The sequence below is a fragment of the Primulina tabacum genome, chromosome 3, assembly GCF_025594145.1.
Source record: "Primulina tabacum isolate GXHZ01 chromosome 3, ASM2559414v2, whole genome shotgun sequence".
NCBI classification, from domain to species: Eukaryota; Viridiplantae; Streptophyta; class Magnoliopsida; order Lamiales; family Gesneriaceae; genus Primulina; species Primulina tabacum.
The window spans coordinates 10,124,318-10,139,829 of NC_134552.1; the positions used below are offsets into that span (position 1 = coordinate 10,124,318).

A 15,512-nucleotide genomic window follows, 5' to 3' on the forward strand; every position below is an offset into this window, starting at 1 on the left:
GTGTTCCTATTAGAAATCACATGAATTTTCATGACATTTATTTTTATACAATTAAATACTACATAGAGTAAGAGCAGCTCTCCCCATTCAAGAGTTGTGGATAATATTTTACAAGTGGTGCTTCAAGAAATATTTTTTCTAATCTGTTTTAAGCCTTTTTCTTGCAATGAATTGATCTTATACTTTTTCATACCAAATTCGAGCTCAAATAATGTATCTCATTCGAACTTTAGAATTCTTCATGTACGGCTCGATTTGGTTCGCGTACACCCTCGTGGAACTCAACAATAAACTCAAATACAAGTTTGACACTCTCATCAATTAAAACATGCAAATAAAAGATAGAAACTGTGATCTAAACCGCTTATCTTGGTACTCAAATATTCATGAACAAGATGCCAGAATCCCACAAAAATGAGAAGAAGGTCCGCCGATGAAAATCCGAATTTCTTTCTTCGACGTACTCTTTTCTTCTGCTATATTTCTTGTGTGTTAGTATGGGGGCTACTCACATCAAAACCTAAATAGATTTTGTTTTAAATAAATATATACATACATATGTGGGTTCGACATGCTTGCTTAAAAATGACTATCATCCCTTCACAAAGCATGAGAAAGACCTACCACAGGAAGCCATCCCATTCATAGACTGGTATTTTATGCTCCATTCTCATGCATAATAAGTCATGGAATTATTACTTTAGACTAACAGTTTCCATATTTGCTAAATCTTAATATGATGTTTCTTGTTGCAGGTGCAGTTTATCTGTTAAAGTTGAAGATTTTTGAGATAACGTGTGCCTGGAATATTATGGTGTTGTTGAATTGCGTTTTTATATCACTTTGAGCCTTCCTGGATTTCACTGTTAGGCATAGAAGTTAAATGGAGTCTCAAGCAAGAAATAATAAGCTGCAGAAAAATGGGATGTTCGCTATCGAAGCTGGATGACGAAGAGGCTGTTAAACTTTGTAAAGATCAAAAGAAGTTCATTAAGCAAGCTGTCGAACAAAGACTGAAATTTGCCTCAGGACACGTTGTCTATGTACAGTGCATGAAACGGACTGCAGTGGCGCCTTCAAGAATATGGTGAGGGAGATGATGAACCACGTGAGACAATCCCTGGTGTTATATCTATTATACCATTTAAATCTGAAACCAAATCGTCTTACAAAATAAGTTACTTTCAGTCCAGTGGAAACCAACTATCCAGTTGGAGAAATCGCTAAGTCGTTAGCAAAAGGCTTTGTTAATCAGGGGAGTGAGATACTAGACAAAGCAAATGTAACAAATATTATGGTCGAAAATGGAAAAGCTGTGAGTCTAACAGCTCCCGAGTCACTTGTCACTGTGTTTTGCGTTTTAAGATCTGTTAGTGTGAAGATATCTCGTTCCCCTTTCTTGCAGGTGGGGGTCAATCTTTCAGATGGTAGGCGATTCTTTGCAAGGACCATAATCTCGAATGCCACTAGATGGGATAAATTTGATTTGTTCCCATGAACTCGGTTCGACCATTTCTTGATGTGCTTGCTTTTTTGTTCGACTATTTTACACAGAATCATGTTACTGTGAATTTATTTTAGTACGCAAGCTCTTAAAAATGGAAGATTTGCCTGAAGAAGAAGCAAGTTTTCAAAGATTATATATTAAAGCTCCATCGTTTTTGTTTATACACATGGGAGTTAAAGCTGATGTTTTGCCACCAAATACTGATTTTCACCATTTTGCACTTGAGGTAAAATGTTGATTTCAGAGCTCTGAATGGGGAGTTACTTTGTTATTTTATCTCGCTTCCTGATACCCGATTTGTAGGCTGATTGGAAAAATTTAGAAGATCCTTGTGGAAGTATATTTTTTTAGCATTCCAACCATTCTTGATTCCAGAAGGAAACCACATTCTTCACATTTTTACAGCTTCTTCGATTACTTGGTTGGTTAAGGATACTTGCATGAGAGGTTCAACAGGTGGGCATCGGTTGTGGCGTGTCAATGATGGCTGTTTATATGACCTGTCCATCTTGTCTATGATTACAATATAAACTCTCTTTATCATTTCTTAATCGCTATTAGATTTGGAGAAAGTCAAAATGTCAAGTTATATTTACCGATTTATGGCCAATAACAAATTTCGATAATCTGAAATGAGAGTAAACGAAGCACAGGATTGACTAATATCAGTCAATCTTACCGTAAAGCAACCTTCTAGATCAGCTTTAAAAGCTGTGAAAAGCAACTGAAAACGCGTTGAATGGGGGCAAACACAACAAGCACATAACAGGTACAACTCATCTCCAGGAAAAAGAGAGGATTTTAATTATTTTCCCTACTAATGAAAGTTTTGATCCAAAAAATACATTATCTTATAAGTTTTTTAATTCCCACTTCCTACTAGAGGTTAGACGTAATAGTATATTATACTGTCTAACAACCAGAAAGGAGTCAGTGATTGTCATAATCAGTTACATGGCTCAGATCTTATAAATTAAGAAAATTAAATGGAATTGCAGATCAACAATTTCATCACAAAAAAACCACCTATGGAAAGAACAAAAAAAAAAGTTCGAACTAAAAGGACAGGGCAATGCTCATGTTCCTGATCTAAATTCCAACCTGATCTTTACAACAAAATGCATCAAATTTTCCCTTTCATATCAAAAGCAAAATTTACATAAGTAACGAACATGAATGTTTCAAGGATTATTTGACTTACAAGTGCCCTTTAGCCCCATCTTTAAACTGTTTTGAGTCCCTTCTTCCCAAAACCAGTGTCTTGCATCATGGCCACGAATTCACTGTAGTCAATCCTACCATCCTGAAAAATGTGTGAAACTGGTAAGACAATCTTTTCTTCCAAATGTGAAAGCTCAATATATTAGAGAAAATAATATACATTATCCTGATCAACTTCGCGTATTATTTCTTCTAGGTGAACATCTCCTAGGCCAAATTGCTCACAAGCCAGCTGGAGCTCATCCCGTGTGATATAACCACTACCATCTTTGTCAAAATATGAAAAAGCCGCAAACAAGTGATCTTCTCTCTGAACTTTGTTTAAATTCAGCATTGCTGCCACAAATTCTCCGTAGTCTATGGTTCCACTATTGTCAATATCAGCCTGAATTATCAAGGAAATAAAAGGTGTTAGGATGTTGACTGGTAGAAATTTTCTTGATGTCAGATCCCTTATTCAGGAAGTCATCTGGGGATTAGTCATACTTCAAAGATTCATTGTTTAGGATTAACGATTAAAGAATGAAATTTCTCAAAGATAAATAATCTGTACTTACAGCTTGCATCAGGCTAACTATTTCAGTCTCTTTCAGATCGGCACCAACTCTTTCCAAACCGTTTTTCAGTTCTTCGAGAGTGATCTGTCCACTGTTATCCACATCTATCATTTTAAACATTTCCTTCAGCCCGGCAATCTCCTCCTCTGAGAGACTTTCAGCTATAACCTATTGATGAGATAATTGATTTGTAAAAAGTAGAAAAATGCATCTACCATATTCTTTGCTCTCTTTTAGGACGAAAAAACACTTGCAGATTTTCAGTGAATGAAGTCTGGTAAATTCAACGCGTTCATTTTTTATTTTTTTTGCCACAGGTGGGCTGTAACACAACAAAAAAACTGTAATAAAATACCCTGATGGCTATCTTCTTGAGTTTATTCATGGCAGAAAATTGCTTCAGACGAGAGAGAACAGCTGAATCAAGAGGCTTATCTGGAGTTTCACTATTAACTTGTAACCATGGATGGCCTGCACAAATGTATTGTGTTTATAAAATTCGTTCATAATTTGAATCCATTCATCCTTAAGCAGTCAAAAGACTACAGCTCACATGCTCTATCAAATCTTCCTCCAAATATGCAGATGTATGAGGAAGTAGTTAGTACAATAAATTCTTTTAAATAAATGCTCGATTGAAACTCATGCAAGTTTCTATTCTATTGCATGCATTTCCTTCAGAATGCTGAGCCTTGTCAACACCACAACAATTTCTTATGCATATCTAGGTCAACTCTTAATTAATTCTTCAGGCCTTCTACGAAACTGCATTTTCTCAAGAGGACAGCAGTAGTAACTAGGAGATGTTATATTATAAGAGGCTATTCATAAATGTACATGCAGTATACTCACAAAGAACTTGATGGGCTGTGAGCCGCTTCTTGGGATCTCGCACAAGCATTTTTCTGACTAGATCTTTTGCACTTTCAGATATACTAGGCCAAGGTTCCGATACAAAGTCAAGTTCCCCTTTAAGAACCTGCTCGAATATTCCTTGTTCCGATTCTGATTCAAAACACAAGATTTCAAGTAAGGAATCAGATAACTGCTAGATTCAAGCATGATAAGATATGTATGAAGAAAGAAAACAAGAAATATGGAGAAAAATTGCTTACCATCCCAAAAAGGTGGAACTCCACACAACAAAATGTAAATAATAACTCCTGCGCTCCAGACATCACATTCTGGGCCATAGTGCTTCCTTAAAACCTCAGGGGCTACATAGTATGGGCTTCCAACCACATCAGAAAATGTTTCACCTGAAAAATTATAATTTTCAAACCTAATCAGGACTGAGAAAACAAGACTAGAATACAAAAAATAGGTCTACAGAGAGAGGGAGTCTAGTTAATCTCGAAAATTCATGCATTTCTGCGCTAAATCATCCAAGATCATGTAAAATTAATAACAAAGGTTAATGATAAGATTATACAACATTCCATCCTCATTTAATTCACACAATCACAATAATGGCCATTTCTGTGAGGTCAATTCCAGAATTACCTGAAACTCTAAGACATATATCTAAATACACAAAACAAAACTAGATCAAAGTCCCATGCATGAGTACCAGGTTTGAAGAACATTGAAAGCCCAAAGTCAATGGTCTTAAGCGGTGACTCCTCTTGCTCATTAACGAAAAGAAAATTCTCAGGTTTCAGGTCTCTATGCATAACCCCCAAGGAATGACACGCTTCTACAACACCAACTATTATCCTAGCAAGCTCTGCGGCCTTTCTTTCTGTATAATGGCCCCTTTGTATGATCCTATCAAATAGTTCTCCTCCCGCACAAAGCTCCATTACAACATGAACAGCCATGGCATCCTCATAAGCTCCTACAATAGATATTACATTTGGATGTCCAGCCAAGTGATGCATAATTTGAATCTCTCTCCTAACATCCTCCACATCCTCCTCTGTAGTTAACTTCCTCTTTGGAATAGATTTGCAGGCAAACTCTTTGTTGGTTCCCTTCTCCACGCATAAATATGTTGTTCCAAATTGCCCTTGTCCTAACTTCTTCCCTAAACTATATATCTCTTTTAGATTTTCTGTTTTTCGTTGTAAAACTGATTCAACTTGCAGTCCTACACTCGAAACTCTCTTGATATGACTAGGCTTATTATGTTTTGTCTCATCTTTGGGATTGTTACTGGCATTGTCAGTATTTGTACTACTATGATCACCTTCACCTCTGGCTTCACCAGATTTTGCGGATCCACGACGTTGGCTTCCTCAGCCGCAATTTTAATTGGTGTTGGCGGGACGCTTTGTACACAAGCCTGACCGAAATCAGAGATTTTGATATCTGGACTAACTGAGCTGACATTGTTTTGATCGCCATTCTTGTTTTTAGTACTGCTGGCTTCCTGTTCTTGATTGGGAGGCGGAAGGGTCTCCGGCTGCCGAGTTTTCCACACCGCAGCTGTCACGGATTGTAAGAAGCCATTTTTGCCCAAGTTTGGACCTACACATGTGTTCCCCATCAAATGCTGGATAGCCTCAAATAATACCTAACCCTCTTGAATCCAAACATGCCCTCGTTGATCTCGTTCACAGCATTGTAGCCACATAGGTTTCAACCATCAATATCAGATCAAGACGACCTTAATTTAAAAGCCCTCCAACAATTCGACCCCGAAAGACGATCTTGACTATGTAACAGAGAAACTACCCCGAAAATCCCAATCTTTTTGATGAATGGAACCTAATTAAATTGAAGCCAGAAAAGCAAAATATTTCTGAAGCGATACAACACGATATTAATCTTGAACAAGAAACCCAATAATTTGCAGTACCGTAAACGAATGCAACTTTAAAGCCTGCGCGACAATGAATTACGAACAACAAAATTCAAATCATTGATGATAATAAGAATCTGGGGACGCAAATGAACGCGTATATTTTATTATAAGCGTAAGGAATCATGGATCAAAACCAGAAAAAAAAAAAAAGATCAACGGAAAAATGAATGGAGGAAGAAGTGAGAAAATTGAGGAATGTGAAAAGCGAGTTGTCGAGTCAACTCGGCCGGAAACATCAACAGATCGATTCGTTTGATTGGTTTTGGATTCTCGAAAAGTGAAGATGGAGTTGGACAGGAAATATTATTCCACGTAAATAAAAGCATGTATGGTGGCAAGCTTCCATATTTCTCATTCCATTATACAAAAAATAATACAAACAAGGAAATTATTATATACTAAATTTGTAATTAAAAATTTATTTTTCAATCAAATCATAATTCTGTCCGAAAACCAAAATATTTTGTAATCACGTTTACGTATGAAAGAAACATTACTTAATAATATTTTGAAACTAAGATTAATCGGATAAGTGTGGAAATTGGTGTTTATAAAGGTAATTACCAAATTATCGTTTAACGAGAAACTAGCATAAAGATAGATACCCTGACATTAAATTAAAAATTCTAATTTTAATTTGATTATGTCGAGTCTATATATTTTGAGTATGTTTCTTGTGATACTATTTACGAATCTTTATCTGTGAAACATATCAATCATACCGGTATTCACAATAAAAAGTAATACTCTTAACATAAAAAGTAATAATTTTTCATGGATGATCCAAATAAGAGATCCTCACAAATATGATCCGTGAGATCATCTCACGCAAGTTTTTGCTATATATTTTTATGGACCTCACATGTCCAAATCAATTTTAGTGTATTGAATTCAGTAATAAAGTACTATCTTTATGCTAACATAAACGCAACCCAAATTATCTTATTTATCCTTATGTTAGCATGTCGAATTGAATGTGTGAATGCTAATTTTAGTCTCGCGTACTTATCAAAAATCGTTTCCATCTTCTCCTTTTGTTCATTTCTGTTAGTTTTTTTTTTAATTCTTGGGGTTTTGTTTTTGGTGTTATTTTACCAAAAACTATTACTAATAATTTTATTTAAATATTTTGTGTTTACAGTCGAAGAATTTTTAAAGGATTTTTTTAAATTAGTTTTAATGACTTTTTGAGCAACATATCATATATTCAAAACTATTTACTTGAACCCAATTTGTTTCGATTAGTTTTTGGGTTAAATTTGCCCGTAAATGTTGAAGTCTCAACCCAATTTTAAGTTATATCTTGATATGTAGTGTGAAATGATCATGAAAAGTGGCATATTTAGTTCATGCAAAAACTTTCCGGGTTCCTGTGAAATCAACACTTTAATAAAAACATTATAGCTGCTGAGAATAGTGGAGTTTCTGCAAAATTTATCCATGGTAGACGTTTAAACTAATGGAAACTTCACGGCATCGAGCAGAAATACAGAGAAGTATCAACACAATATACTCTTGATCAAATAAATCCATGCAGCGAACAGAAGGAAAGAGATCAGTTTGCTTAAATCAATAATGTCGACTCCTTCGTAAAAACTATTATTTGGTAATGGGAAACAAAACTTAAAAATCAAAATTGTTCCTCAATTCTTCTATGGTTGCAAAAATATGAAACTAAAATCAAATTAAGAAGTATCACCCTTAACCTTGTCCTGGAGGCTGCCTTAGATGAGTTTTTAAAAGGAAAACTTGAAGGCACCTGCCTTGGAATCGGTTGCCGACTCCCAGAAAGAGAGTTTTTTCTCCTGATTGTTTTTCTCTTCTTCTTTCATTCTCAATTGATCCAAGGTTCCGGGCAGCCATGACTCGATAGCTTTCTTAAACTTTTCGTGCAAATTGACTCTATCTCTTGTTCCGGAGACTAGAGTACATGCATTAGGCCTCTTTAGAAAATCCAAAACATTCAATATATTCCTCCTGCAAGAGGATAAAAAATATCACAGACCTCCAAGTCTTCTGCAAAACCATGCATCGTACATGTAAATTATAAGATAACCAACATAAATTTTCATGTTTTCCCATTTCATTATATCATCGCTAGATTATCATCCTCAGGCACCTCTCGACTATCATTAGCCATCAATAGCATTGAGAACCTGAATACAGTTCCAGCTAAAGAAAAAAAGGTAACATTAAATTTCTATCCACTTGTTCAAGGAATATTAAGTGTTACTGTCCAGAGACAAACATGGAGAGTGAGCTTTTCATTGATTTCTTAAAGGTTCTAAAATCTCTATATACTGCTGACACACACACACACATGCTAATTATCCATTTCCATCTGATATATAAAACTCGGAACCTTGAATCAGAGAATGGTCTTCACTCTTTATTCTACATATTAGAAGAAGCCAAGAAAGTTGGTAATTTGCTATTACTCGGCCATATCTGCGAAAGTTACTAGTGATTAAAATTTAAAACCTACTATTAATTTAGTTCCCCAAAAATACTAGGAGACCGATTGTTAATCATGAGATGGATCCATGTTAGGAAAATGAAAATCAGAACGTAATTATAAAAGAACAGAAATAAAAGCAACAAACCTGCTAACAAAATTTTGAGTTATTGCAATAGAATCTTCAAGGTTAATGACCAAATGCCACCACCCATTTGGCACAAAGACTACTTCTCCTGCCTTGCAGACACACTCGATGGGTTTCTTTTTCCAGATTTTGGTATCAGCGTAGAAGTTCATAAACCACTCAATTATAGAAACAGGGCATGCCACCTCTGCACCGTCTGGGCTTGGATGAACCCCTGGTGGCACCACATCAGGTGGGAACAATACCCATTTTTTGGAACCTTGGATCACTGCATTCCAAGCAGACGTCGAATTAGGGTCGATGTGGAATGATGATCCAGATCCCGCTGGTCCAATAATAATCCATCTATAATCTGGTCTCACATCACCCAAAACACTGAACAAGTCCTCATTAAAGTAAGCTGGAGTATCATAATCCATACCCAATTGAGGAACTTTTTCAGCAAACTTTGGATCAAAAAGGTACAAGGGCCTTTCTTCCCTCACCTGATCTGAGTACCTGAAGTAGTCATCGAGCTTCATCTCCACCGGCCCAGCTGAGAATTTTACATCATCACACACTTTGAGCAAATATTCTCTGTCCCATTTCTTCAATGCAGGCCAGTTATCCAAGCAACCCTCCAATAACACCGGCTTATTCGGCTCCTCAAAGGTCAACACAAATTCCTCAACAGAAATTTCCTTCCTCCTTACTATATTATCCCTTTCAAGCCACTCAGACTTCATCTCAAGATTAGCACAGAGCCAACTTTGAAACAAGTAATCAGAATAAAAATCTCTAACCTTAATTCCAGAACTGACCATGTTATACGAACACTTGAATTCGCCAAGCCAGGTGTTTCTCCAAGAACCCTTATACACGAACCCACTTTTACAACTTTCCAACACAAGACTCCTCCATAGGGGTTCATGGTTGCAGAAAATATAGAAAGATTTGCTCACAGTTGATAAAACCCCTAATTGAGACCCGCTCAAAAGTCCAAGGACTTCAAGAATAAGCTCATCCGTGAGGGTTCGAAGATTTCCAAGACCGGTGTTTCTCGAATTAATGGATGAAGCGCTGAAGTAAAGATTACCCAAAGGTTGGACACCATGTGAGTGCGATGGTGCTGAGTTTTTCAAGTCAAATTTACCCTCCTCTCCTCCTTCTGCCTTTTCATGTTCTTCATCTTCGGATTCTATCTGGGTTACTGTTGGTGACACCGAGTATCGATTTTTGGAAGCAAGTTTCTGTTTTTGGGTGCTGATATGTTGCTTGGAAGAAGAAGATTCGCGGGATTGTTTTCTTTTCTTCGAGTTCTTCTTGAGCAACAGATTCCTCTGGCTAAGCATTTTTTAACATTGGCAATGGCGAACGGAGTGAGTTCGCGCCGCCGGAGAAAGTTTTGGCAAGGAATTTTCCTAAGGGAAACCCCGTGGAATGCGGGCACGACCGCTACATCCGTCCCATAAAATTAATTAGTGACACCATTACACAAGAATTTTTATGTTAACAATGTTGATGACTCTGAAATAGTATTGAGAAAAAATCATGATTACGACGTCATATAATATTTAATATAATGAGAATCTAAAGAGCATCATAATAAAAATATGATATAAGATATTGAAACTCTAAAAAAAATTCAGTATTGAGACCTGATATTCAAGATCTATAAATGTTATCGAAAGAAATAAATCTAATATCAATGTCTATCAAGATTAAATATTTGTTCAAAATATGTAAGATTTGTTAATATTCTTGAAAATATTAATTTAATTTCTTTTTGGTTGAAATTTTTTTGAGGATTTATAAATATAGATATTTGCTATGATTTATTAGAGAAATTCCATGTAATAAGATATAAAGTTGTCAATATTTCCAAAGAAGACGATAATTAATCTAAGATTTATTAAAGAATATTGACATTATATTGATTTAAATAATATCTCTGTTATGAAGTAATAAAATAAACATGATTTATCATTTGTCACTATTTCTGATGCATAACTGATTTGATGTTCAATGATGAACTGCAAATATTATTGAATAAAAATATGAATACGAGGCTGCAACACCGTCAACTGAAAAAGAAAATAAATTGTATACCTGGTGAATCGATATCATTGTCTATATTGTGTAACAACGATGATGGTCTCACGTAAGTTTTTATATATCAACATTTGGGAGTTTTTTTATGAACTATCAACTAATATTTCTTTCTACAGATGTTTTTTGTTATTTTCTTATTAGTTGATATAACTTTCTACTGTGATCCATATTTTTTTTTTAAAATGGTCAGTTGATACAATATCGAGCTAACAAAAGTTATAACTTGGGAATAATAAACATAATAATATCATATGAGTTTTTGTAATTATTAGTTGATACAACTTTCTATTGTGTGATCCAATATACTATGAATTAATAAAAACGACAATTCATCAGTTTACTTTATCAGTGTATATAAGTATGTGTAAAACCTTTTTTTTTTCTTTACATTCAGCTCGATGCAAGTTATATAAGTAAATAAAAAAAAAAAAAAAGAAAGAAAGAAAGAAAGAAAGAATGAAAATACATATTTGTAGCATGTAGAGATTGAAGTAATTCACAAAGGAACTCGAGACTAGCTGAAAACAACAAAGCCAAATGAGCTAATCAATTCCTACAAGGATAGAAGTGGATGAACAATATGAACAAATTAATCGAATCAAATTCCGTGACAATGAAGAAGCCACAAAAAATAGTAATCACAGAAAAAATCGAGGTATTTGAAACAGTCTTGTGCTGATATTGTCGATGAAGTTTCCATTTCACAAGCGTATACGTGATACAGGTTTCCACTGCCTCCCACGAGGTCCTCGCTCTAAAAGCACAAGCAAGCCTGCATTATTGGCTGATAATCCAAACATGTGCCTGAACCAACAGTATAATATTTAGCAAGTGCTACAATTTCTCAAGAATGCTGTTAATATTCAGTCTCTAAGAAGCTTAATCAAGCAGAAAAAAAATTCAATGCACACAGAAAACCGTGGATACCCTATTTGTGCGCACAACACATTATACAATCGTACCACGGCAATTGCATTGTGCGAGCTGTCTTTTTCATCCTTTTTGTTTCCTAGCCCCGCTAGTTAAATATTATTTTTGACAACGTGAATTTGATATATCAAAATATTCAACCAAAAATGTCAAATTTAATATGGCAATGGGAAAAGATGTAATCAAGTAGACACACAATGCTTTGGTATGTATATGCTTATAGCAATCAAGTATCAACTAACAAGAGCATACAAATTAGAATTCAGTTGTTTGAAAGTTTGTATGCATGTACTCACCTGCATTTGTGTGTTTTTCTTCTCCAGAAAACAAAAGATGTTACCCACTGAACAAGAAACAGGAGAAATAATAGTCAGCTGTCTGGGATACAAAAATGTTCTTCGAGTGATACTTGCATGCAGCAATAATCATGCTGAAATTTATACAACACGACAATTTTCTTTTCTCTTGCACAATCCCAGGAAAAAGCAATCGAAGATTCAAAGAATTGAAATTGCTTCAGAAAAATCTTTTAACATAGCCATGAGACCGAACAGGTAGCTTCTATAGTTTAAAAGCCAAAACAGATACAATATGCACAGTGAACATCTCAACAGACTCCATGGTGAAAACACATCTGTTGGAATCACATAGCGAGAGATAAGACATTAAATAACTCAAAAGATAAGAGAAATATAGTCGATCCAGAAAGATAAAAACTCATGGAGCAGACTTGAAGAATGGAGAATACGAACAAATAGCAGCCTTCTCACGATGGTGATTTCAATCACATAATAATGCATACAGAATGCTACACCAAATAACGGATCCTCTAGGAATACGCTTATGTAGCTCAGAATTTAGTATTACAAGTTGGAATTTTTACATTCTGAAGTGGAAAACATAATGTTACTTGGAAGAAACTTAGATTCGTGGACTATTGTCTTCACCAACAACTGTATCATTGACTCTGAAATCAATTATCACGAACTCAAGGTAGACCAGCGCTACTGCACTAGTAAGTACCAAATATGACCCACATCACCATATTTTATTAATGGGACCACAGTGAAGGTAACGGTCCTAAACGATATGAACCTGCTACCTGTGATTTCTAGAAATAATTGATGCACACTAGTAAGTACCAATTTCTTCCTACATTATTCATATTTCATTAACAGTCCATTGGAAATGTTCTAGCCCTGAACATTAGAAATATGATCAATGTGCTGGCTTGAAAGGTTTTGAATTATGGTGATTGGTGAAAGGGCATTACAATCACATCACACAATTAAAGACAGCTGCAAATCAAACAAGAATAAATTCAGGGACAAAGTCAATAAAAGAAACATGCTTGAGGAAAATCATTATGATTTAAACTCGATTTTGATCAAAAGAAAAAATAAATAGTATTCAATTCATCACGCTCACCTTAAATATTGACATGAAGGAGAAACTCTCAACCACTGATGGTTTCCTGGCTGGCATGCTTTTTCCTGGCAACATTTCTTTACACAAGTTCTGAGCTATCTCTTTCAACAATACCATCTGTGCTTTATCGGTGCCCATGGAAATAATGGCCTGCCTCATTGATTCTCTATCAGCCTCAAGAGCATGAAGCCTCGCATACAGCTTCTGAATCTCTATATCTCTAATGCGAGAATAGCTAGGTGACTCCCTTGGAGTCATCATAAAGTCATCACCAAGTGCAACTGAAGTCTTTAGGCCCATGACGCCATTCAATGAAGCCTCCTGATGAATAGAATCAATTGTGTAAACCCTGTCACTCATGTCATCACCAATTTCTGATGCATTACCCACTTTCTTTAAATTAGAAGTTTCATCGATGCGAGAAAATTCCGTCTTTTTGAAACTACCAACATAATTTGGAGAGTCAGTGGTAAAATCAGGGTACGTTTCTTTACTCATCACAAAAAGTGAATTTGAGCTGTCAGTTGAGAATTTTCTGAGATGCCTAGGTCGCCTAGGAGATTGACCAACTATTACCTTTTCAAACACATTTTTTGTGCTACTATAGTCCCCATCAGGTTGAATGGTCCTAGGACTTTTCTCCAATTGATTGATTCGATACTCCAAGTCCTTTAATTGATCTCGAGAACGTGGAGTTTCTCCAAAGGCATATTTCTCAATGTCACCAGCTTCACCATTGCCATCAACATAAGCCTGCGAATAGCACTTCAGAGGAGGATAAATCTCATAAGGAGGAATCTCAAGTTGCCCTTCTAGGTTCTCAATCATGCTATTATTTCTGCTCATACCCTTCTCTCCATCAGCCTCAGCTTCTGTGAGACCGTAACTCATCATCCTGTGTCTATAAGCCTGCACCTCACACGTAAGTGACTGGATGGTTTGCTCCCTCTTATACAACAATTCCTCCAGTGCCAATGTCTCCTGCTGATCATGGGCCATTTTCTCCTCCGCATACCTTTTAAATTGTCTTGCCTCCATCTGAATCTCTGCCTTTTCCCGCTGCAACCTCAGAATCATAGACATGGCCTCATTTGCAGCTGAAGATGAAGCATTCCTCTCCTCCTCCAACTCTGAAATTAGGTCCTGAATGGTAACCTGCTGACTGCTGACTGTTTCACGCAGTGCCGCACATTCATTTCCTATCTCGACACGTGCATTTTGCGGTATAACAAACCCTGGGATCTTGAACTCAGTTTCTTCCTCGAAATCATCGTACTTGCGCTTCACAGAACGGAGATAGGTCCCTGAAAGAGACCTGTTCATCACCGAACAGCTACAATCGCAGTCGCAACATTTGACCAGGCTGGCTGAGGGGGGCGAGCTCTTAGACTCCATATACCAAAAAACATCCAGCAAACCTCAAACCCGGTGATTCAAATTCAACAATGAAAAAAAATTTCACATAAAACTACAGAAATCTTCCTCACGGCTTGATATAAAGCTCTAACACCTTCCTCTGCATATACCCATAAGTTTCATTCCCGTTATGTATGAAAATTCCCCCTTCTTCCTGACAACCTCAATTTGCAATCAAAAGTTTCAGATCAAAATGTTAATCCCTACAAAAATAAAAACAAAAGATCATGAAATGGCATAACTTCGAAAACCTCGGGATTTTTTCCCTCATGAAAACGTATGATCGCACACAATTCCAATACCAATACCAATACATGTCACATGCACGTGTGCATGCATCTTCTCTTTATCTTGCAGCTCAGAAACGGAAACAGTTGCTGCAAAAATCGTGCAGGAATTTTCCCGGGAATCCTGATCTGAAATGGACAACAATCTTCCTGGAAATTGAAGTTGAAAAAAAACAAGGGGAATAGTATATTTCGGAGGTCAGGTGGAGCTGGATACGGAATTCGAAACCCTAGATTGTTCTCTAGCTCGTTGAAGCTGTTGATCGGATTTGCTTCGTGTTTCGTGAAAATCTTTGGTTTCTGTTTGTAGGGAGAGAGAAAGTAGTTACGTCTATTCTGTATGGTTGGTTATTTTAGAGAGGTGTTTGAATGGTAGTGGAGAACAAGGGGTAACGATATGGACATTTACCAACGGGCAGCACTCCTTTGACTGGGAATTTTTAATTGAATAATGGCCACCCAAATTAACTTCTCTCTTCAGAAACAAAATTTTATCCGTTTTATATTTATAAATAAAATAAAACTTCAATAATATGAGACCCATGTTTCCTGATGTCAATTAGAGATTAATTTTATCCTCGCAATCTAGTGAGATTTATACATCAACCCAATTGTATTTGTACGTATCCACCTCTAACAAGAAAAAAGATATATTCGATTTACCCA

The 15,512-nt window shown here is 36.1% G+C and overlaps 3 protein-coding genes across 4 annotated transcripts; all 3 read right to left on the minus strand.

Annotated features, from left to right (window-relative positions):
• Positions 1 to 2,444: 2,444 nt before the first annotated feature.
• Positions 2,445 to 6,421, minus strand: LOC142540127 (calcium-dependent protein kinase 20-like). The gene is given in 8 exon segments (XM_075646067.1): positions 2,445 to 2,810; positions 2,889 to 3,113; positions 3,286 to 3,453; positions 3,641 to 3,756; positions 4,138 to 4,290; positions 4,401 to 4,544; positions 4,856 to 5,470; positions 5,473 to 6,421. Coding segments are annotated over 8 exon segments (1,803 nt in total). The 5' UTR covers positions 5,774 to 6,421; the 3' UTR covers positions 2,445 to 2,729.
• A 1,208-nt stretch (positions 6,422 to 7,629) lies between these two features.
• Positions 7,630 to 10,143, minus strand: LOC142540129 (arginine-specific demethylase JMJ22). The gene is made up of 2 exons (XM_075646069.1): positions 8,695 to 10,143; positions 7,630 to 8,068 (listed from the first exon to the last, which is right to left on the minus strand). The coding sequence occupies exons 1-2, from the start codon at positions 10,023 to 10,025 to the stop codon at positions 7,828 to 7,830; spliced, it is 1,572 nt and encodes a 523-aa protein (XP_075502184.1). The 5' UTR covers positions 10,026 to 10,143; the 3' UTR covers positions 7,630 to 7,827.
• Positions 10,144 to 11,213: 1,070 nt separating this feature from the next.
• On the minus strand, positions 11,214 to 15,434 carry LOC142540131 (myosin-binding protein 7). 2 transcript variants are annotated; one of them, XM_075646071.1, is made up of 4 exons: positions 14,868 to 15,434; positions 13,144 to 14,762; positions 12,012 to 12,058; positions 11,214 to 11,589 (listed from the first exon to the last, which is right to left on the minus strand). In XM_075646071.1, the coding sequence occupies exons 2-4, from the start codon at positions 14,536 to 14,538 to the stop codon at positions 11,487 to 11,489; spliced, it is 1,545 nt and encodes a 514-aa protein (XP_075502186.1). In that variant the 5' UTR covers positions 14,539 to 14,762; positions 14,868 to 15,434; the 3' UTR covers positions 11,214 to 11,486. The 2 variants fall into 2 exon arrangements, with proteins under 2 accessions (XP_075502186.1, XP_075502185.1); XM_075646070.1 differs by having other exon boundaries at positions 14,862 to 15,434.
• Between the last annotated feature and the right edge of the window lie 78 nt (positions 15,435 to 15,512).

Bases quoted from the DNA above. Each gene is read 5' to 3' on its own strand.
- LOC142540129 (XM_075646069.1), bottom strand. From the start codon at position 10,025: ATGCTTAGCCAGAGGAATCTGTTGCTCAAGAAGAACTCGAAGAAAAGA. The intron at 8,069-8,694 runs GTTTGTTGCTTT...ATCCTCTTGCAG, and splicing joins ACTCAAAATTTTGTTAGCAG to GAGGAATATATTGAATGTTT.
- LOC142540131 (XM_075646071.1), bottom strand. From the start codon at position 14,538: ATGGAGTCTAAGAGCTCGCCCCCCTCAGCCAGCCTGGTCAAATGTTGC. The intron at 12,059-13,143 runs GTGAGCGTGATG...TTTCTTGTTCAG, and splicing joins CCTTCATGTCAATATTTAAG to TGGGTAACATCTTTTGTTTT. The intron at 11,590-12,011 runs GTGAGTACATGC...CTGTTGGTTCAG, and splicing joins AGAAAAACACACAAATGCAG to GCACATGTTTGGATTATCAG.